This window comes from Corvus moneduloides, chromosome 32, assembly GCF_009650955.1.
Source record: "Corvus moneduloides isolate bCorMon1 chromosome 32, bCorMon1.pri, whole genome shotgun sequence".
NCBI lineage: Eukaryota > Metazoa > Chordata > Aves > Passeriformes > Corvidae > Corvus > Corvus moneduloides.
The window spans coordinates 407,594-427,743 of NC_045507.1; the positions used below are offsets into that span (position 1 = coordinate 407,594).

Sequence of the window (20,150 nt, forward strand, 5' to 3'; positions counted from 1 at the left end):
AACCAATGGGAAGAGAGGGGCGGGACCGACGCGGGCGGCCCCGCCCGCCGCCGAGGCGGGTAGCAACAGTTGCCCCGGTGAGGGACCAGGGAGGCCGCCATAGCCACGGTCACCGTGGCGACCGCGCTCCGGCCCGGCCCGGCCCCTGCCGCCGCCGCCCCCCGCTCCGTCGGGCCCCGCCGGCAGCAGCAGCCGCGGCACCGGGGGCAGGCGGAGCCCGCGCGGGGCCCCGGCGGCGGCCGCGGGCAGGTGGGTCCGAGCGGCGCCGCCAAAATGGCGGCGGGGGGGTGAAGGGGGGAGCGGGGGGGGGGGCAGCGGGCCTGGGCGAGGAGGGCGGGGCTTGAGCGCGCCGCGCGATTGGCGGGCGGGCGGGCCAATGGGGAGGCGGGGCGCGGGGCGGGAGCCAATGTGGGCACGCGGGTCGCGCCTGGACACGCCCCCTCCCGCTCGGTGACGTCACGCGCGAGTCGTGACGTCACTTGCGGACATCCAGGGGGCGGAGTCTTGTCGTGACGTCACGCGGTGGGCGTCACATGCGGGGGTGGCATCACCCCTTTTTTCCCTGCGGTGACGTCAAGCGCTGCACTGACGTCGCTCACCCATCGCCATGATGTCACCCCCCCCAGCCGTCGCCATGGCGACCCAGCCCTCATACGTCACTGAACTGACTGCGACGACGTCACAGCAGCAGCAGCCCCCGGCCTCGGCACCGCCCCCCGCCGGCACCGCCCCTTTTGGGGCGGAGCTGCCAGGAGGCACCGCCCCCGGGGCGCCCCCTCCGGCGCCCCCCGCGCCCGCGCCCCCTCCCCAGCAGTTCATCGTGGTCACTGTGGCGGGTGAGCACCCCAAAACCGCCGCGGTTTGCTCCAAAAACCCACCCTCTCTGCACCCCCTGCTTTTGGGGGTGACCCCAGAACTGGGGGGAAGGCAAAAGTCTGACCCGAGTGTGCCGTTTTTGTCCCCAAAGCAGAGGGGCTGCGGCCCCCGGAGGGTGCCGAGGGCAGCCCCGCCCCCCCCGCGCCCCCCCAGCCCGGGCCCAGCCCCGGGGGACAGCAGGTGCGAAAAACGGGAGGAAAACTGTGTCTTAATTGGGACTGGAGTGGGGTGAAATGTGGTTAAAATGGGCAAGAAGCAGGTAAAATTTAGATAAAGTTGTCCAAAAAGGGCAGAAATGGGGTGGGAGTGGGGTTAAAGTGGACTGGAATGGGGTAAAATTGAGCTGAAGTGGCCCAAAATACACAGAAATGGAGCTGGAATGGTGGTGGGATGAGGTGATAGGGGATGAATAGGGACAAATTTGGAATAAAACTGGGGTGGACTGGGGCAAAATGGGATGAAAAGGGTGAGAACTGAAAACAAGAAGGGTGAAATGGGGTGGACTGGGCTGGAACGGGGCAAAATGGGTCTGGGACGGGTTAAAAGTGGTGCTGAAAAGGGTTAAACTGGGGTTGCCAAGTGCCCCAAGAGCTGAACCGGGGGTGCCCCCCCTGTGCCCCCAGCGCTCCCCAGCCCCCAGCGCCACGGCCGCCCCCAAGCCCGGCCCCCCCCAGGAGGTGAGCGGGGGCCGTTCGGGGGGGACGGGGGGTGTTGGGGGGTGCCCCCCGCTGACCCCCCCCCGGTGATTTTCCCCCCCAGGTGCAGCAGCTGCCCCCGGTGCAGCACGTGTTCCCCGCGCCCGTGTCCTATGTGGAGGGGGGGGATGGCTCGTACCCCCCCGGCGCCATGTGAGTGCCCCCCCAGCCCCCCCCCGCAGCCCCTCGGAGGGGTCCCCAGGGCTGACTGACCCCCCCTCCATCCTGTGCTTCTTCCCCCGCAGCCGCTCGGGCTCGTTCCCGTTCACCGAGACGCCGCTGTTTGGGCAGAACTCGGGGGGCTACTTCGAGGGGGCCGGGGGGGCTGCGGTGCAGCCCAGCCCCCCCCCGCCGCCCCCCCCCCCCGGCCAGCTCGCAGGCCCCCCCCGCCAGCGCCCCCGTGCCCATGTATGTGGCGGGGGGACAGATTTTGGGGAGCCCCCCCGCCCCCCCTCAAGGCAGCAGCGGGACCCCCGGGGCTCCCGGCGGAGGCACCTACGTCATCCAGGGGGGGTACATGGGGGGGGGGGGGCGCGGCCTATGCTCACACCACCCGCGCCTCCCCCGCCACGGTGAGAGCCCGGCATGGGGGGGGGGGGGAACACCTGGATTTGGGGGGTGGGGGATCGGGGAGAGGAGAGGACATGACTCTCTTGGGCGCAGGGGGCTTTGCCTGAGGGGCTTGGGGGGAAATCAGGAGCTTTGGGAGGGGAAAAGAGGGAATTTGGGAAGGAAAAAAAAAGGAGGGTTGAGGGGTCAATTGGAGAGTTCGGGCAAAATGAGAAATTTAGGGGGAGTGGGAGATTTGGGGGGGAAATGGAGATTTGTGAGGGAAATACTAAGATTTTGGGAAGAAAATTGGGAGCTTTGGCCTCGGGGACATCCCTTTCCCACAAACAACACCCTCCAGTAATCTCTTCCCACCCCTCAGTATTTCGGGGCAAAACCCGTGAGGAATGGGGCTCTGGGGGTGGGTGTGGTGCTGGGGGCGGGGTCGAGGGGGCTTTTGGGGTGCAGGTGACCCTCCTCTTGACCCCCGTAGGTGCAGTGGCTGCTGGACAACTACGAGACGGCAGAAGGGGTGAGTTTGCCCCGCAGCGCCCTGTACTGCCACTACCTGCTGCATTGCCAGGGCCACAAGCTGGAGCCCGTCAACGCCGCCTCCTTCGGGAAGCTCATCCGCTCGGTGTTCATGGGGCTGCGCACGCGGCGCCTCGGCACCAGGTCAGAGCCCCCAAGAACCCCAAAATCGCCCCCAAAAAGCACCCCGAAATCCCGCAGGAAGCGGAGCCGCCACAGCGCCCCTGCAGGTCACACGGCGCCATTGCAGCGCACGCCTGCACCCCCGCCTCCGCGCAGGGGAGATCCCCGAACTGCCCCGGGGAGACCCGGTCCCCTAAATCCCTCCGGCCCTCCCGTTTTCAGGGGGAATTCGAAGTACCACTACTACGGGCTGCGCATCAAGGCGGGGTCGCCGCTGCTGCGGCTCGTGGAGGATCAGCAGCACCTGGCCATGCGCCAGCAGCCCTTTGCCCAGAAACAACGGTGAGGGGTCCCCCGAACCCCCCTCTCCGAGCCCCACAAAACCCCGCTGACCCTCCCCCTTTTCCCTCCCCCCACAGCCTCAAACCCGTGCAGAAGGTGGAGGGGGGGGTCACCAATGGGGTGTCATCGGGCCCAGCCCCCCCCCGGCGTCCCTGACATCAGCGCCCAGGTGCAGCAGTACCAGCAGTTCCTGGGTGAGCACCCCCACAGTTCTGCACCCAAAAAGCAGCCCTCCTTCCCCCTCCCGCGATTTCGGGGAACCCCCCTGACCCCCGGATCCCCTCAGACGCCTCCCGCACGCTGCCGGAGTTCCCCGAGATCGACGTGCAGGGGAAGGGGCTCCCCGAGGGCGCAGGGGCCGAGGACCTGCGCGTGTTCCAGCAGCTCTACCGGGAGCACTGCGAGGTGGGAACCCCCCTGAACCCCAAAACCACGCTGTCCCCGCATTCGGGCCACCCTGACCCCACTGTGCCCCCCCCGAAGGCCATCGTGGATGTGATGATCAACCTCCAGTTCTCGCTGGTGGAGACGCTCTGGAAAAGCTTCTGGCGCTGCAGCGGCGAGACCGAGGCGTGAGTGGAGGGGGCCCCCAAATTAGGGGGGGTTCTGCGGGCTGGGGGGACCCCGGGGGGTGCAGGGCAGGCCGGAGGACATGGGGGACAGCAGGATTTGGGGGTCCGTGGGTGTGGGAGTGCTGAGGACACGGGGGTTCCTCCTGGTGTGGGGTGTCTGAGACCCCTGGGATTTGGGGGTCCCCGGGATGTGGGGTGCAAATGGCTTTGGGGCTGCTGGGGTGGGACATGGGGGTGCTCTGGGGCTACTGGGGGTCCCCCCAGGTTTTGGGGTGACCCCGGCCCCCCGTCCCGCAGGCAGGAGGAGGCGGAGCGGCGCCTGCCCCGACGGCGGCTGCTGCTGCTGGCCCGGCACGAGCCCGTCCTGCGCTGGGTGCGCGACTGCGACCACGCCCTGTACCAGGGTCTGGTGGAGATCCTGGTGCCCGACGTGCTGCGCCCCATCCCCAGTGAGCCCCCAAATCCCCCAGAACCCCACAAATCCAGCATGGACCCCCAAAACCCCCCAGGAACCTCCCTAACCCAGCACAGCCCCGAAACCCCCTCCGGCCGGATCCAGCTTTACTTAACTGCTCCCAGGGAGAATCTGCACCCCCAAACCTCCACCCAGACCCCCAGAAGTTCCTTGTGGCCCCTCAAGGGCCCCCCAGATGAGCCTCCCTGGCCCCCCAAATGTCTCTTTTGCCTCCTCTTTCCAGGTGCCTTGACTCAGGCAATTCGTAATTTTGCCAAGAGCCTGGAGAGCTGGTTGGGGAATGCCATGGTCAGCATGCCTGAGGAGATGGTCCGGGTCAAGGTGGGCTTTGGGGGGTCCCTGGGAGCTTTGGGAGGGGTTTTGGAGGGACTGCGGGGGGGACCGTGGGGAGCACAGTGGGGTTGTGAGCGGTCTATGGAGGGTTTGAGAGTCTTAGTGTTGGGGTTTGGGGGGTTGTGCTTGGTTTTGGGAGGCCTGGGGGGAACCCTGGAGTGGTTTGGGGGTTTCAGAGGGTCATGGTGGGTCACAGAGGGTTTTGGGGTGCTGTGCCAAGCTCGGGGGGGCTCTGGGGGGGGGCTCTGAGGGTGCCTGGCGCCCTCCCGAGCCCGCAGTTCCCCCGCAGGCAGCAGCGGCTGGGGCCTTCGCGCAGACCCTGCGGCGCTACACGTCCCTGAACCACCTGGCACAGGCGGCGCGAGCCGTGCTCCAGAACACGGCCCAGATCAGCCAAATGCTCAGCGACCTCAACCGCGTCGACTTCGCCAACGTCCAGGTGGGGGGGACCCCAAATGGGGCTGGGGGAGACTGGGTCTGCTCCATCCCTGGATCCGTGGGCTCCTCCCTCAATCTCCCAGGAGCAGCGGCCTGGGTGTGCAGTGCCTGGAGCGGGGCTGGGGGTGGTCTTGAGGTTCATCCTGACATTCCCGGTTCCATCCCGTGCCCCGTCCCACAGGAGCAGGCGGCCTGGGTGTGCCGCTGCGAGGCGCGGGTGGTGCAGCGCCTGGAGCAGGATTTCAAGGCCACGCTGGGGCAGCAGCACTCACTGGAGCAGTGGGCGGCCTGGCTGGACGCCGTCGTCGGCCGTGTCCTGCGCCCGCACCTGGGCACCCCCGGGCTGCCCCGTGCCGCCAAGCTCTTCCTGCTCAAGTGGTCCTTCTACAGGTGAAGGACCCCCAGAAACCACCTCAAATCCCACACATGTCTCAACCTCCCCCGCCCACTCCCAATCCTCCCTCCCTCCTGGAAGCCCCTGACCATCCAGAACCCCCCCAATGCCCCCATCACCCTCCTGCATGGCCCCCTGGCCCCCAGACCCGCTGACCGGCTGTGCCCCCCCAGCTCCATGGTGATCCGGGACCTGACCCTGCGCAGTGCTGCCAGCTTCGGCTCCTTCCACTTGATCCGGCTGCTGTACGACGAGTACATGTACTACCTGGTGGAGCAGCGTGTGGCACGGGCCCGGGGCACCTGCCCCATCGCCGTCATGGGCGAGGTGGGCATAGGGGGGGCACGTGGGGGGGCACGGGGGGCTCAGGGCAGGTTTGCGGCCTCACCTGGATCACCTGGGGGAGCAGATCAGTGCCTCATCAGTGTCATGGGCACAGGGCAGCTTTTAGAGGGGTTATGGGGGGGTGACCCCCAACACCCCTGAAACATTCCCAAACTTGACCCCCCCTCCTCCTTTCCTCCCCCTCTCCCCAGTTTGCCAACCTAACGAGCTCCCTGAACTCGCAGGACCCTGACAAAGGTGCGTGACACCCCCCCATCCCTGCACACTCCCAGCAATGGTGGGGGGGGCAGTTAATTCTGGGGCAGGGGTTTATTTTGGGGTGGCATGTTAATTGGGAGATTCAATTCTGGAACTACTGATGGCAGCCCCCCACCATCACTGGTTTTTGGGGGGAGGGCCACCCTTCCCCCAACCCCCTCCCCACACTGTTCCTCCCACCCAGACGAGGAGGAGGAGGAGGAGGAGGAGAGCGATGAGGAGCTGCCAGCTGAGCTGGGGTTGGGGGGTGGCGAGGGGCCCCCCGATGCCCTGGAGCCCCCCCTGGAGCCCCCCCTGGACCCTCCCCCGGCCAAGCTGCCCCGTGCCGACCCCCGCGGGCTCTTCGTGCAGGCCCTGCCCTCGAGCTGAGCCCCCCCCGCGCCCCCCCCGGGGGGGACAATGTGCCTTAAGTGACGCCGGGACCGTGCCAAAGCCCCCCCGGTCCCCCCGGGGGGGGGGAAGGGACCCGCAGGACTTGGGGATGGCCCCTCCCCCCGGGGGGGATGGGGATCCTTTGGGGGGGGAGGAAGGGGAAGCCCGAGGGGGGAGGTGAACAAAGACCACGGGGACCCCAGGCCGCTGCCCCCCTCCCCCCTGCAGTGCCAACCCCCCTCCCCCGCTGCCTTACGCCCCCTCCCCCCGCATGTCGCGGCCCCCCCGGCCCCCCCGCGCTTCGCCCCTCCCCCCCCCGTATTAGATTTTGGCGTTTTCGATCATTTTGTGCTTTGTGCCCCCCCGGGGGGAGGGGCCGTGTCCGTGGCCGCCCGTGTGGAAATTAAGCCAAACCTGGAATTTGGGGGGGGGGGGGGGGTCCTGGGGGTGAGTTGGGGTCCCCCCTGCCCCCCCACCGTGCCCCCCGCCCCTCCCCCTCCTTGCAGACGCTGTTTTTTACCTTTTGTAGCTTCTTTGTAAAAGGAATAAAAACCAACTGCGGTGTTCACCCGGCCCTGCCTGTGCCAGGGGGGCAAATCCCAGATTCACCCCAAATCCAAACTGAAAATCCCCAAATCCCAGCCCAAAACCTGCCCTCAAAAGCCCAGAACGAGCCCCAAATCCCAGTGAACTGAAGTGCCAAAATGGAAATGGGAATTTTATTTTGGGGAGGGGGGGTTGGAGATCCGAGGGACCCCTCCCCACCCTGATAAAACACTGAATGGCAAAAGAAGGAAAAAAAAAAACCAACAAAACAGAAATGAAAATCAAAAAAAAAAAGAAAACAAAGGGCCCCAAAGCGGGGGCTCAGGTCTGTGTCCATGGCCAGGAGCGGTGCCGCTGTCACAGCACGATCCAGGTGTAGCGCTCGTTGTCCGCCAGAACCTTCAGGGAACAGCCTGGCGGGGGGAGGAAAAGCAGCGATGGGGAGGGGCAGGACCCCCAAACCCAGGCACCAACCCCCTCAACTCCCCCTCCCAGGATGGCCCCAGACTGCCCCAGCCCCCCTGGGAACTCCCAGATCCCTACCCACCTCCCTTGGACACCCCTGGGACTGTCCCAGGAACCCTCAGACCTCCCCCGGGGCCCCCCTGGTCGCCCCAGACTCCTCCAGGACTCTCCTCTGACCACCCCAGGATGCCCCCAGCCCCTCCAGGTAGCCCCCCCCCCCAGAACTCCCCCCCAGCCCTCCAGACCCCCACCCTTGTGCAGGGCCTCGTTGGTCATCCTGTGCACGCCGCGGCCGGGCCCCTCGGGGACGAGCCAGCGCATCACGGTGTCCACGCAGCCCTTGCGGTACGAGCTCCACACGCTGCCGCTGCCACGGTGGGTTGGGGGGGCTGGGGAGGCCCCTCGGCCCCCCCCCAGACCCCCCAAAGGGCACCCTGGAGTCCCCACGGGCACTGTGGCCCTGCAGCATTTGGGGCACCCCAAGTGCAGTCGCTGCCGAAGGGGGCTTGGGGAGGTTTGGGGGGGGGGGTCCCTGAGCCCTTCCAGTTCCACAAACTGCTGCAGGGGGGCCTCACCCGGCACCCCCAGAATGGAACCAGCCCCCCCAAACCCACCTGAGCACCACAAATCACCCCCAGACTCCCCAAATCACCCCCCCAGACCCTCCAAACCTTCCTCGAGACCTCAAACTCGCCCATGGCCCATCCAAATCCACCCCAGCTCCCCAAAACCCCCCTGTGAGAGACCCCCAAATCACCCCCAGACTCCCCTAAGCCCCCTCCCAGCCACTCAAAACACCCCAAAATCACCCCCTCCTCACCTGGTCTGCCCCTTGACCTCGGTGAGGTCCCCGACACCCACGGTGGTGAAGGTGCCACTGTTGAGGTCCCAGGCGACCTTGAGGCTCGTGTGGTACGTCCTGGGTCTGGGAAGGGGGGAGTGAGCACCCGAGAGGGTTCTGGGGGGCTTCGGGACCCCCCCACCCCTCTCACCGGAGCTGCCCCTCCTCGTCGGGGGAGGGGAAGGCCAGCAGCAGCAGCCCGATGTTGATCACCACCTGGTTGGTCTCCGGGCACACCTGGGGGCACAGAATGGGGGGGGAGAAGGGTGAGGGTGACCCCACCATTCAGGGGGATCCCATGGGGGTCTGGGCAAGGCCTAGGTGGGTTTTCGGGGAGTATCCCAGGGGGTGTTTGGGGTCCCGCACCATTGGGATGCACAGGGGTGGCACAGGACACAGAGAAGCTGGCATGGGGGGCACCAGGAATTTGGGGTATCCCAGGGTTCTGGGGGCTCTGGGGGGGCTCAGGGAGCTCTGGTGGTCCCAGCACCTCGAGGATGACGATGTCGTAGTCGCTGAAGGAACAGAACTGGCGGGACCAGGCGGCGTCGTTGCGAATCACCTCATTAATGACGTACTCGAAGTCCAGCGTGAGCTGCTCTACCGTCAGGTACTGCCCCTGGGGGGGCCCGGGGGGTCACCGCGGCTCTGCCCGCCCCCCCACGCGGGTTCCTGGGGGGTCCTTGTGGATCTGGGGGGCCCCCTGAGCCCCACCTGGGCCTTGGCTCGGTCCCGCAGCGGCCTCAGGCTGCGGCCACTCAGGTCAGTCACCACGAAGGGCAGCGAGATCTTGTCGTCCTCTAGGTCTGGTGGGGGGAAGGGGTCAGGGGTCACCCCAATAGTGGGGGGACTCCAGGGGGCACCCCCAGCTCCCCACTCACCCTCGGGGGGCTCCCCGGGCTCCAGCACATAGCGCAGTTTGGTGTAGTTGACGTAGCCAGGCTCGGGGGAGGTCCCGGGAGGATGCGACTCCCCCAGGGGGCTGCCGGGGGCTGGGGGGGTGGTCTCGGGGGGCAGCCCGCGGGGGGAGGGCGGGGGATCATCTCCCCCATCGCCGTGAGCCCCCCCGGGCCCTCCCCCAGCACCCTGAGCCCTCCGGAACAGGTCGGCCACGAACTCCTTGGCCTTGGCCACGGCTGGGGAGGGGAGTGCAGGGGGGAGGTCTGGGGTTTGGGGGGGTCCCAGGGGGGTCTGTGCGGCCGGGGGGGCCCCCCCAGCCCCCTCCAGCTCCTCGAGGGGTTGGGGGGGGGCGTTTTCCCCCCTCCGGTTGGGGTCTGGAACGTTCCGGCGCTCGTAGAGGATCTGTCGGGAGCTGCTGTCGCCTGTGGGGGGTGCGGGGGTCAGGGGGGCCTGGGGGGCTCTGGAGGGTCCTGGGGGGGATCAGGGGATGCCGGGGGGTACCCGGGGGTACCTGCGGGGTGCACAGCGATGGCACAGGCCACAAGGGAGAAGCTGGTGTTGAGCAACACGACGTGGTCCTTGCGCAGCTGGAATGCCGGCTGGAAGGTGGGGAACGGATACACCACCTGGAACTTGGTGTGCAGCAGGAAGCCGTGGCGCAGGCAGGCGGGGGGTGCCTCACCTGGGGGTGTGGAGGGGTCAGGGGGGGGCACCCTGGACTTGGGAAGCCCCAAACATTCCCCCCGACCCCCTGCCAAAAAACCCCGACTTGCTGCTCAGCATGGGAACGGCCAGTCCGAGGCTGAGGTGGGCACAGGGACCCCCCTCAGCCGGGGCCAGAGGGCCGGGGGGGGGGTCGGGGTCTCACCGGGGGGTGCGGGGGCCCGGCGGCAGGCAGGGCAGTGCCGTGGTGGGGGCACGGCCACGGCGCTCACGTAGATGTCCCGGTGGTTCTCGTCGCTCATGAGCATCATGTTCACCTGCAGCCCCGGGGCCGAGCGCGTGCTGGGGGGCACGGGGGGGATCAAGGGGTCACCAGGGGCTGGGCAGGGACGTGGGAGGGGTCACAGGGTGCCACCCACTTGAAGCCGAAGACGATGACCTTGTCGCTGTCCCCCGGCCACTCGCACACGGTCAGGTAAAGGTCACTGTAGATCTCCTCGTCCTGGAACAGCCGCACCTGGCGCACCTGGGGAGGGCCATGAGTGGGCAGGGGTTCCCCAGCGGTGTCCCCAGCGGTGTCCCCAGGGGTACCCCTACCAGGCGCAGCTTGCTGTGCACGTTGAACTCCCACCAGTACAGGTGGTACAGGTAGAAGGAGAAGTCATCGTCCCCAGAGCTGCTGGTGTAGGACAGGACGTAGCGGCCACACTTGGAGAAGCCCAGGAAGATGTGGCTGGGGGGACATGAGGGGACGTGGCGGGACATGAGAACACAGGCTTGGGGACAGGGACATAAGTATGAAGGGACACATGGACACAGTGACAGACACAAAGTGACAAAGAGTTAGGGACAGGGACACAGGAATGGAAAGACACATGGCTGCAGTGACAGCCACAGGGACATGGCAACGGGGGACACGGACACAGGCAAAGAAAGGGACGATGGGACAGACGGACATAGGGACATAGGGGTGGGGACAGATGGACATGGGAATGGGGGGACAGGCAGTCATGGGGACATAAAGATGGGAGCAGGGAGATGATGAAGACGGACGGAATGGGAGGACAATGGACATGGCAGGTGGGGAACACACACAACAAGGATCACCCCAGGGCCCCCACAGAGTTGGGGTCCCCCTCACCCCGCCCACAGAAACTCCTCGTCCACGATGCTCTTGAGGGTGACGCAGACGCGCGGCGGAAGCTTTCGGAACAGCCGGGGGGAGAGCTGCCCACTGAGCTGGGGGGCACGGGGGAGTCAGGGACCCCCCAGCATCCCCCAATAGCCCCCACAGGTGGGAAGAGAGCTGAGTTGGGGGGCCACGGGACGGTCAAGGACCCCCCTAGCACTCCCCAAAGACCCTCACAGCCGGGAGGAGCTGCCCACCAAACTGGGGGGACACGGACCCCCGAACCCCCAAAACCCTCCCAAAATCTCCCAATACCCTTCAAGAGCCAGGGCAGAGCTGAGCTGGGGAGGCACTGGTGGGTCAGAGGCCCCCGAACACCCCAACACCCCCCACAGCCGGGGGGAGCTGCCCCCTGAGCTGGGGGGGCACGGGGGGGGTCCCTGCAGCCCCTCAGCCCGTGACCTCCAATCCCTCAGAGAACACCCCCCAGACTATGGCTCCCCCCGAACCCCCGACCCCTCAGCTACCACACAGGACCCCCCCAACTCAGGGCACCTTCAGGGCCTCCTCAGAGCCCCCGCTTCCTCCCGCAGGGTCCCCCGCCATGTCCCCGATCAGGATCCCCTCAGTCCCCCCGTTCCTCCCTCAACGTCCCCTCACAGAGACCTACGACCCACCTCAGGGCCCCCTCAGAACCCCCTCCCTCAGTTTCCACCCCCCACCCCGTCCCCTCAGCCCCCCCCTCTCACCCGGACGCGGTCGAGCTGCCTCACGAGGTGCTCGCGGCGGCCTCGGGGCGCGGCGCCGGGCCCAGCCCCCCCCGCCGCCCCCCGTTTCCCCCCAGGGCCGCCCCGCTCCGCTTTCGAGCTCGGCGCCATTTTCCCAGACCGGCCGCTTCCGGCGCGCCGCACGCCGCCGCCGCCCCGCCCACACCGCGCTCCCAGTGGCCGCCGGCGCAACGCACGAGCACCTGATTGGCTGGCTCACCCGTCAATCCCAGCGCCCCCCGCCCCCACGCGGCAATATGACCAATGGGAATGAGGCGGCCGCAATGCGATTGGCTGCTGTCCGCGCCCGTCCGTTCTGGCGGGGTTGCCATGGAGACGAGGGAGCGGCGAGGGCAGGGCCCCAGCTGTGATCGACAGCTCGGGGACACCAAAATCCGCGTTTTACTTCTTAAAAACTTTTATAATTTGTGAGAGCGCTCGGAACAGCCCCTCCCCTACAGGCACTTGGGGGGCATCCGCTTTGGTGGGGGGACACGGGGGGTGGGGGAAAAAGTGCTTGGGGGGACACGGGGACCCCCGGGGGGGGAGGAGCCAGTGTCACCCTGTCATTGGGAGGGGTTGGAATCACCCCTCACCGGAGGGGGGTCAGTGTCACCCTGTCATTGGGAGGGGTTGGAATCACCCCTCACCGGAGGGGGGTCAGTGTCACCCTGTCATTGGGAGGGGTTGGAATCACCCTGTCATTAAGAAAGGGGGGCGGGGAGGGGGGTCAGTGTCACCCTGTCATTGAGGGAAGTCAGTGTCACCCCGGGGGCGTCGGGGGAGATGTAGCAGCTCTGATCCCTGTGATTGTCACAGTGGGGATGGGGGGGGGTGTTCCCAGAGCCCCTCCCAAAGCAGGGGGAGAGGTCCTCTGAGCTCCCCAAAACCCTGCGTGGTCCCAGCCCCAGAAGGGGAGGCAAGGCGGGGGGGACTCATCCACGGAGCTTTTGGAGCTGGAAGAGAAGAGGGGGATGAGGGAGGGGTGGCAGGGGGTAAGGGGGGCTGGGGAACCCCCAAATTCCACCCCCCGGGGTCCTCACCTCGCTCTCCACCAGGTTCCGCTTGTACAGAGCCTCTTTGGCTGCCTCCTGCAGGGGGGGAATCGGTGGGGGGGGGCAAAATAGCACCCAGAGGGATGGGGGACAGCAGGAATTAGGGGCCATCAGGGTTGGGGAGGCACCAGGAGTTTAGGGGTCACATCAGGAATTTGAGGGTCACCAGGGTGGGGGGGCAACAGGAATTGAGAGGGGGGGGACAAATTGAGAGGGTACAAAGAACTGGGGGGATCACCAGACTTGGGAGTCTCCAGGGTTTGGGGGATCCCAGGATTTCGAGGAGGGGCACCAGAAATTTGGGAGACACCAGGGTTGGGGGGGAATCAGGAACTGGGAGGTCCCAAGGTTTGGGGGGAGTCCAGGATTTCTGGTGTGAGACCACCAGGATTTGGGGGTGTCGAGGAGGGTCTGGGGGTGTCCCCCCGGTACAGGGTTCCCGATTTCAGGGCTCACCCGCTCTCCCTGGGTGCCGAGGCGCCGCGCAGCTTCCGTGTAGAGCCGCAGGTGCCGCTCCAGGTGCTCCGTGTACTCTGGAACCGGGAAAAAACAGGATACACTGGGATAACACACAGGGATACACTGGGAAAAACCAAGATAAACGAGGCTTTTGGGGCACGGGGCAGCCCAAGCCCCCCCTCACCCGTGCGGAAGCGGGGGTCCCCCCCCTGCAGACGTGTCCGCAGTCCCTGGATGCGCCGGAGCAGATCCTGGTGCTGCTGCCGCAGCTCGGGGGGCACCGGGCACCCCGCGCGGCCAAACGGCACCATCTGAGAAGGGGGGGACAAACAGGGGGGTCACAGCATCCCCGGGGGGTCCCTGGGCTTCCCTGTCCCCCCAAAGCGCCACCACCTCCCTCTCACCTTCCGCTCCAGCCGCTCCCGGTCAAACAGCAGCAGGCTGAGGCTTGGGAATGTCGGGACGGACCTGGGAAGGGGGACCAGGGAGGGGGGGACATGATAAAAAGAGGGGGGGGGGAGACCCCTGAAAAACACAGTTCGGCCCTGGGACATTGGGGGAGAGGAATAGGGGGGTCCCAGAGCTTTCCACCCCCAATTCCCGTGCCAATTCTTCCCCCATAATAACCTGCCCCTGGAATTCCCTGTGGAATTCCAAGTCCTCCCCAGCCCTCACCTGTTGCTCGGGTCCTTTTTCGGGGCCGCCACAGACGGTTTGGGAACGGCGACCTGAGCAGGAGTTCTGGGTTATTTAACCCAGGCTGACGGCCTCCGGCCGATCCCAGGGGATCCCGGCGGGTTCCCGGTACTCACCGTGGCCTCGGCTCCCGGCTCCAGCACCAGCCAGCGCTCGGAGCGCGGCTCCAGCTGCCGCTGCGCTCCCAGCGGCTCCCGGATCCGCACCCACACCTCCAGCTGCCCGCCCGTCTGGCGCCGCCCGTCCAGCAGCTGCAGAACACCGGGAATAGCACCAACAGTGGGGATGGAGGGAGCGGGAATGAGCCTGGGGGATGGGGAACGGTGGGAATGCTGGGGGTGGGAATGTCCTGTGGAAGTGGGGAACACTGGGAAGCACCGGGATCAAAAGGGAGGCACATCTGGGACCACCAGGAAGCGTCGGGATCGGGAATGCCTGGGAAGCCCCCTCACCTGCAGCTGCTCCCGGAGTTCACAGGCCCCTTCCAGCCCCTCGAGCCGCAGCTGTGCGGAACCCAGAGCCCGCTCCGGCCGGAACAGCCCCCTGCGGATCAGGCCGAGGGGTCGGGATCGCCTGGATCCAGCCGGGATCCCGACAGCAGGGGGGGGGTTACGAGTCCCTGCCCTACGAACGTCCCGAAGAAATCGGGAATTGCTGCACTTCAGAGTCACCTTCCACCCCCTCTGGCACCTCTTTACCCGGACACGTGTGGATTTTCCAGCTCATGTTCCCCGTTTTCTATGTCTTTCTCTGTGCTTTCTCTTTCCTGTGCTATTTTATGTATTTTCTGTGTTATTTTCCATATTTTCTGCATTTCCCACTGTATTTTTCACATTTCCTGCGCCGTTTTCCCTGTTTTCTGTACTTTCCACATTTCCTATGCCACTTTTCCTATTTTCTGTATCTTCCATATTTTCCATGTCATCTCCTCAGTTATTTCCTACATCTCCCATACTTCCTACGGGGTTTTCCAGGAGGTTTCCCACGTTATTCCCTCCTCCCTCTCCCCAAAGTCACCCCCGTACCCTTTCTGGGTCACCTCGAACTTAATCCCGCGGGAGCTCAGGAGCCTGCGCAGCCCCCGGTGCCCCCGGAGCAGCCGCAGCCGGAACCGCGCCCGGAATTCTGGGGAGGGGAGAAGAGAGTCAATGATAATCCCTCAGGGACATCCCAGCCCTGGTGACAACCCCCCCACCCCCCCAATTCCCAGGATTTACCAGGACAATCCGTGTTTTTGACGACGTTGGTCTTGTCCCGCTGTGCCTCCTCCTGTAGGGGGGGAATCAGGGACACCGGGGGGGGGGAAATATGGGGGATCCCAGGGGACCCGAGGGGCCACTGGGGACACAGCGGGGGGGGGACACAGGGGGGGTCACTGGGGGTGCCACTCACCGCACTGGGGTGGGGGAACTCAAAGCGCACGAAGGTGTCCAGGTCACCGGGGGCCACGCCTGGGGGGACACAGGGCACCAGGTGTGCAGGGGCCCGGCAGCCGCACCTGCCCCGGTCCCTGTTCCCAGCTCCCCATCCCCCATTCCCAGTTCACCCAGTCTCTCACCTGGCGGCACGGGGAGACCGATCCCTCTCTCTATTCCCAGCTCCAGGTCGCTGCTGCTCAGCTCCGGGAACATCCTGCAGGGGAGGAGGGGGCAACAGGGGAGCCTGTAAGACCCCCCCCAGGTGAAACCCCCCCCCACCCGGGTGAGCCCCCCCCTCACTTGACAACACTGAAGGTTCTCTGCTCATAGCGGGGTTTCGGGGGGGGCCCCCCCCGGCTGTGCTCCCTCCGCAGGGTCTCCATATGCCGCCGGCACTCCTCGGCCAGCGCCTCACACCTGGGGGGACACACCTGGACAGGTGACTCCCCCCCCCCCTTCCCCCCGGCATCGGGATTACCCCCCCCCAGGATCAGCCTCCTCTTCCTCAAGGGAGGAGGAAGATCCCATCTCCCCTCCCCCCAGACCTCACCTGGTGGTCTCTGAGATGTTCCCCAGCTGAGCGAATTGTCGGGAATAGGTGAGACACATCTGGGGGAACAACGGGAACGGGAGGGAAAGGAGAAGGAGGAGGAGGAAGAACGAGGAAGAAGGCAAAAAAGGAAAAAGAGGAGGAAGAAGAAAAGGAGGAAGAGAAAGAAGTTTTCCACATCCATCCGGTATCCTGGAGCCCCCCCTCTTTGGGGTGCTCCCAAGTCTCCTCAATTCCTGGGGATACTCCCCCAGTTTTTGGAATACTACCCTGTTTTTTGGGGTTACTCCCCCTTTTTTGGTGGTTCCCACCTGGTGCTGCCTCCGCAGGGCCCCCGCCAGCTGCAGGAAGGTCTTGGCGGCCTCGGGGGGCATTGGGACCCCCCGGCCTGGCCCCAGTTCGAACTCAGCCCCATCCAGAGGCACCTCCGGGACCTGCGGCAGGGATTTGGGATCCCGTGGGATCCGAGGGGTGAGATCCTTGAGGGGACAGGAGCTGGGATGGGATTTGAGACAGGGTGGGATTCAGTGTGGGATGAGAGCTGGGATGAGAGCTTGGACAGGATACAGGGCACACGGAGGGATGGGATGGGATCCATGATGGGATCCGGGACAGCATCCATGACCGGACACATGGATCGTCCCCTCACCTGGGCAATGTCCACGGGGAGCCCGCCCCGGGCGGCCCCAATGAGCCCCTCAATGCCTTTGGCCCGGCGCAGCAGCAGCTTGGCCCCCTCCAGGTCATTGCGGCGCTTGGCCCGGAGCGCAGCCTGCGCCAGCTGCCTCCGCCGCAGCTCCAGGAACTCCAGCTGCTGCTGGGCTGGGAGAGGGAGGCACGTCCCAAACGGGGGTCACGGTGCCCCCACCCACCCCGCCGCCCCCGCCCCCACTCCCTCCTGTACCTTTTCCAGCAGGTTTGGGAGCTGTTTGGGAATTCCGTGGGGGCGGTGGCTGTTTGGGAGGGGGCCCACAGGGAGCACTGGGCTGGACCGGGAGCGGTGGGATGATGGTGTTGGTAAGAATCATTGGAAATGTCCCACTCGGGGTCCTGCCCCGACAAATTCCCAGGACCCCCAAATCCCACCTTGGCCCCCTTGGTGCCCCCCCCTTCCTCTTCCTCCTCCTCCTTTTCCTCCTCCTCCGGCCCCGCCAGCCTCAAGGCCGCCTCCAGCATCCCAGAAATGCTTGGCTCCGATGCAATCTCTGTGCCCTGAATGGGGGGGAAGCCTGGAAAAGGGGGGAATCCCGGTGGGAATGGGAGGTTCCTGGTCCCATTGTCCCCCCCTACCGTGAGTTAGGAACCGGGAACATACCTGGGGGAACCGGCAGCTCCGAGAGATCCACAGCTTTGCCAGCGCTGTGAGCACGGATGGCAGCCTGGTATTGCTGGGGGGGGGGCACAGGGGTGTCAGGGGGCATCCAGAGGGGGACTGGGAGCCCTGGGGCCAGACTGGGAGCACCACAGAGGGACTGGTGTCATTGTGAGGATCACCACGGTGGCACCGGGATGACTGTTCTGGGATCGGAAACACCGGGACAGGGTTTCCCCCAGGGCAGGACTGGGATCACTGTGCTTGGACTGGGATCACTGTGCTGGGATTGGGATCGCTGCGCCCGGATCGGGATCGCTGTTCTGGGACTGGGCTCTCCCACCTTGACGATCCTCTCGTGCATCCGCGCCTTCCTCCCGTCCCCGCTGTCCTTGGCCTGGGCTGCGGCCACCCGGTACCGCTCCATGCGCTGCTCCAGCGCCTCCCGCACGTCCCGTGGTGCCCGGGGTGGCTCTGGGGTGGGAAAAATGGGAAAATCCTAGAAAATCCCCCTTTTCCTCCCTGTTCCCCCTCCCCAGGGAGTGACCGGGGCTGACCTGTGGCGGGAGGGGCTGGGCTGGTGCCCGGTGGATCCCTCGTCGGTGAATCCCTCAGGAGTGGAGCCTTTGGCTCCTCCGGCTGTGGATCTGCAGGAAGGGAGCAGCCAGATCCCACCAGGACCAGCAGGACCCCTGGGGTGTTTATCCCCCAAAACGGGAGCTCAAACTTTTCCCGTCAGGATCGGGGTCTCACCAGGGGCTGGCGGAACTTGGCCTTGCCCCAGCGCCTCCAGCTGCGCCTCCAGCCTCTGGAAAACCATGGGAAAACGGGAATTCGGGCATGGCAGCAGGGCCCAGAAACGGAGGGATATGGGGAGATTCCAGGAATCCTGGGCTTACCTTGGCTGCCCGGTAGTGCCCAAGGGCCGTGGCCGTGTCCCCGCAGCGTTTGGCCGCCAGCGCTTCCTTCTGCAGCTCCTGGAGCCGCACCCGGAGCGCTGGCACTGAGCCGGGATCTGGGCAGGGATCTGGGCAGGGATCAGGGGCTGGGGGGGGCTGTGGAGGGGCAGGGGGCTGCGCTTGGGGCTCAGGGCTCACGGAGGGCGGCGGCACGGGGGCCACCCCACCCTTCCCCAGAGCCACCGGGGGCGGAATCTCAGCCTTGTCGATCTGCTTCCCACTCCGGATGGATTCCAGCATCTGCTCCAGGGTCTGAGGGCAAAGGGGAATGGGGGGAAATGGTGAAAATCTGGAGGAATGGGGTGAAATGGGGGGAGAGCTGGGAAGAATGGTATTAAACAGGGATCTGTAATCAGAAAATGGGATAAAACAGGGCTCAGAATTGAATGAAAGAGAATGGATGGAATGGAATGAAACAAATGGATTGAACGCAAGGGAATTTCACTGGAATGAAACTGGTCAGGACTGGGAAAAGTGAAATAAAACTCGGCTCAAAAATGGAAAAAACAGGATAAAGCTGTGCAGATTCAGGAAAAACTGGGTAAAACAGGGTTCAGAATTGGGACAAGCTGCTCAATACTAGGAAAAACAGCACGAACTCAAGGTTATTCCAAGGGTTTTAAAGGCAGAGGGATCGGGTCTGGCCAGAATGGCCAAAGCCCCAATTCCAGGGGTTCAGACTCACCTTGAGGCCACGCTGGAGGCGCCGGAGCCGGGCCCCGTTCCCGTTTTCTGCCGCGGCGTTCCTGAGGGCCGCCCGGTAGAGCTCTGCACGCTCCGACAGCTCAGCCAGGAGCGCCCCGGCATCCGTGGGCTCCTACGGGAACACTGGATCACTGGGATAGCCCTGCCAGGATCGACCCCAGGATCGGGGCTGGGGTCACCCAGGCCATACCTGTGGGGTCTCCGCTGCAGCCACGCTCCCAGACCCCTCCTCGAGCACCTCCTGCAGCTCTGCCTGCTCAGGGATCCCAGGAATCAGCTCTTGCTTGGGGCAGGGATCCCCTTTTCCAGGCTCGGGACCCCCCCGGTCCCCCCTCACCAGCAGCTCCTCCTCGTTCTCCAGCTCTTCCTCCCCTTCCTCCTCTTCCTCCTCCTCCAGGGGATCCCGGAGGCAGAGCTGGGCCAGGGCCTCGACTGCTGCCAGATCTGTGGGCGGACAGGAGGGTCACAAACCCATTTGGGGGGGCAAGCTGACCCCCGTTCGGGGAGCTCTAGGCAAGGGAAGGGGGATTTACCTTGCTGGGGGGGCGGGGGCGGTTCGCCCCCCTCCGGCGCCTCCCGGCCCCGCAGCAGCAGCAGCAGCTCAGCCTCCAGCGCCGCGTCCCCGTCACCGCCGGGATCCCCCGGGCTTCCCCCCGCGCCGGGATCTGCCAGCAGCCCCATCTGAGGCGGGGCGACAGTGCTGAGGGGGGAGCGAGGGGATCCCGGGATCCGGAGGAAGGGATCCCCCCCAGATCCAGAGCAGGGGATCCCCGAAAGCGGTGGAGCGGAGAGGGGATTTCCAGGAGCCCATGGAGGGGAGGAGGGGGATCCCAGGGATCACACGCACCTGCCTGGCCATGGCGGCCCCCCGGCCCGGGACCCTCCGCGCTCGGCTCATGGCTCCGTGTCCCGTCGGGCCGAGCTGGGGGGGAATACGTGGGGATCCCGGCCCTGAGCCGAGCCCCCGACTCCCGGAGCCTCCCGCCAGCCCCTCCGAGCTCCCTTCAAGGTCCCAACCTGCCTCAGAGTCCCCCAAAAGATCCTGGTGTCCCCCCCGCTCCTCACAAGGCCCCGCCGCCACACCCCCGGCCGCGCCCCACAAGGCCCAGTCGCCCCTTTCCCCCCCTCCCAGAGCACCCCACAACGCGCCGTCACCCCCCAGCTCTCCGCCGGTGCTCCGCTGCCCCTCACCCCCCGATCCCGGTGACCCCGGCGATCCCGGGTGATCCCGGTTGATCCCGGTTGATCCCGGTTTATCCCCGCTGCTCCCCGTTTTCCTCACTCACTTCCTGCTCCGTCGGCCGCTGTCAACACCCCGCGCTTTACAGCACCGCCGTCGCAAAAGCCGCTGTCGCAAAATCCCCTGCGGTTGCGTCTCGCTT

General features: G+C 65.9%; 3 protein-coding genes across 4 annotated transcripts; 1 reads left to right on the forward strand and 2 right to left on the reverse strand.

The window, feature by feature from the left end:
* Window positions 1-205: 205 nt before the first annotated feature.
* Window positions 206-6,558, forward strand: RFX1 (regulatory factor X1). Its single transcript, XM_032094506.1, is given in 21 exon segments — window positions 206-249; window positions 627-836; window positions 968-1,056; window positions 1,636-1,724; window positions 1,817-1,935; window positions 1,938-2,024; window positions 2,027-2,091; window positions 2,093-2,143; window positions 2,614-2,795; window positions 2,997-3,116; window positions 3,194-3,254; window positions 3,256-3,310; window positions 3,403-3,521; window positions 3,600-3,688; window positions 3,986-4,137; window positions 4,387-4,484; window positions 4,786-4,935; window positions 5,116-5,324; window positions 5,502-5,655; window positions 5,865-5,910; window positions 6,116-6,558. Coding segments are annotated over 20 exon segments (2,322 nt in total). The 5' UTR covers window positions 206-249; window positions 627-634; the 3' UTR covers window positions 6,301-6,558.
* A 547-nt stretch (window positions 6,559-7,105) lies between these two features.
* DCAF15 (DDB1 and CUL4 associated factor 15) lies at window positions 7,106-11,740 on the reverse strand. 2 transcript variants are annotated; one of them, XM_032094558.1, is made up of 13 exons: window positions 11,597-11,740; window positions 10,860-10,957; window positions 10,316-10,451; window positions 10,138-10,244; window positions 9,924-10,060; window positions 9,567-9,737; window positions 9,037-9,477; window positions 8,870-8,961; window positions 8,646-8,774; window positions 8,307-8,392; window positions 8,135-8,239; window positions 7,566-7,675; window positions 7,106-7,262 (listed from the first exon to the last, which is right to left on the reverse strand). In XM_032094558.1, exons 1-13 carry the CDS (start codon window positions 11,723-11,725, stop codon window positions 7,207-7,209), a joined length of 1,797 nt encoding a protein of 598 aa, XP_031950449.1. In that variant the 5' UTR covers window positions 11,726-11,740; the 3' UTR covers window positions 7,106-7,206. The 2 variants fall into 2 exon arrangements, with proteins under 2 accessions (XP_031950449.1, XP_031950448.1); XM_032094557.1 differs by having other exon boundaries at window positions 7,566-7,681.
* Window positions 11,741-11,958: 218 nt separating this feature from the next.
* CC2D1A (coiled-coil and C2 domain containing 1A) lies at window positions 11,959-20,147 on the reverse strand. Its single transcript, XM_032094481.1, has 29 exons — window positions 20,055-20,147; window positions 19,616-19,690; window positions 19,302-19,449; window positions 19,106-19,212; window positions 18,959-19,021; window positions 18,749-18,880; window positions 18,004-18,315; window positions 17,858-17,912; window positions 17,662-17,751; window positions 17,448-17,578; window positions 17,108-17,180; window positions 16,879-17,021; window positions 16,697-16,778; window positions 16,442-16,614; window positions 16,104-16,226; window positions 15,793-15,851; window positions 15,543-15,659; window positions 15,383-15,456; window positions 15,217-15,275; window positions 15,042-15,093; window positions 14,850-14,949; window positions 14,277-14,367; window positions 13,941-14,075; window positions 13,804-13,856; window positions 13,533-13,596; window positions 13,313-13,439; window positions 13,126-13,228; window positions 12,658-12,705; window positions 11,959-12,570 (listed from the first exon to the last, which is right to left on the reverse strand). Exons 2-29 carry the CDS (start codon window positions 19,664-19,666, stop codon window positions 12,378-12,380), a joined length of 2,958 nt encoding a protein of 985 aa, XP_031950372.1. The 5' UTR covers window positions 19,667-19,690; window positions 20,055-20,147; the 3' UTR covers window positions 11,959-12,377.
* Between the last annotated feature and the right edge of the window lie 3 nt (window positions 20,148-20,150).

What these genes read in the sequence shown, in the direction of transcription:
- DCAF15 (XM_032094557.1), bottom strand. Translation starts at nt 11,725, where the DNA reads ATGGCGCCGAGCTCGAAAGCGGAGCGGGGCGGCCCTGGGGGGAAACGG. An exon ending in TGCACAGCAAGCTGCGCCTG is followed by an intron (nt 10,245 to 10,315) that starts GTAGGGGTACCC and finishes GGCCCTCCCCAG; the next exon opens with GTGCGCCAGGTGCGGCTGTT. An exon ending in GACGAGGAGGGGCAGCTCCG is followed by an intron (nt 8,240 to 8,306) that starts GTGAGAGGGGTG and finishes CCCCCTTCCCAG; the next exon opens with ACCCAGGACGTACCACACGA.
- CC2D1A (XM_032094481.1), bottom strand. Translation starts at nt 19,666, where the DNA reads ATGAGCCGAGCGCGGAGGGTCCCGGGCCGGGGGGCCGCCATGGCCAGG. An exon ending in GGGCCGCCATGGCCAGGCAG is followed by an intron (nt 19,450 to 19,615) that starts GTGCGTGTGATC and finishes GCCCCGCCTCAG; the next exon opens with ATGGGGCTGCTGGCAGATCC. An exon ending in GGGAGCGGCTGGAGCGGAAG is followed by an intron (nt 13,440 to 13,532) that starts GTGAGAGGGAGG and finishes CCCCCTTCTCAG; the next exon opens with ATGGTGCCGTTTGGCCGCGC.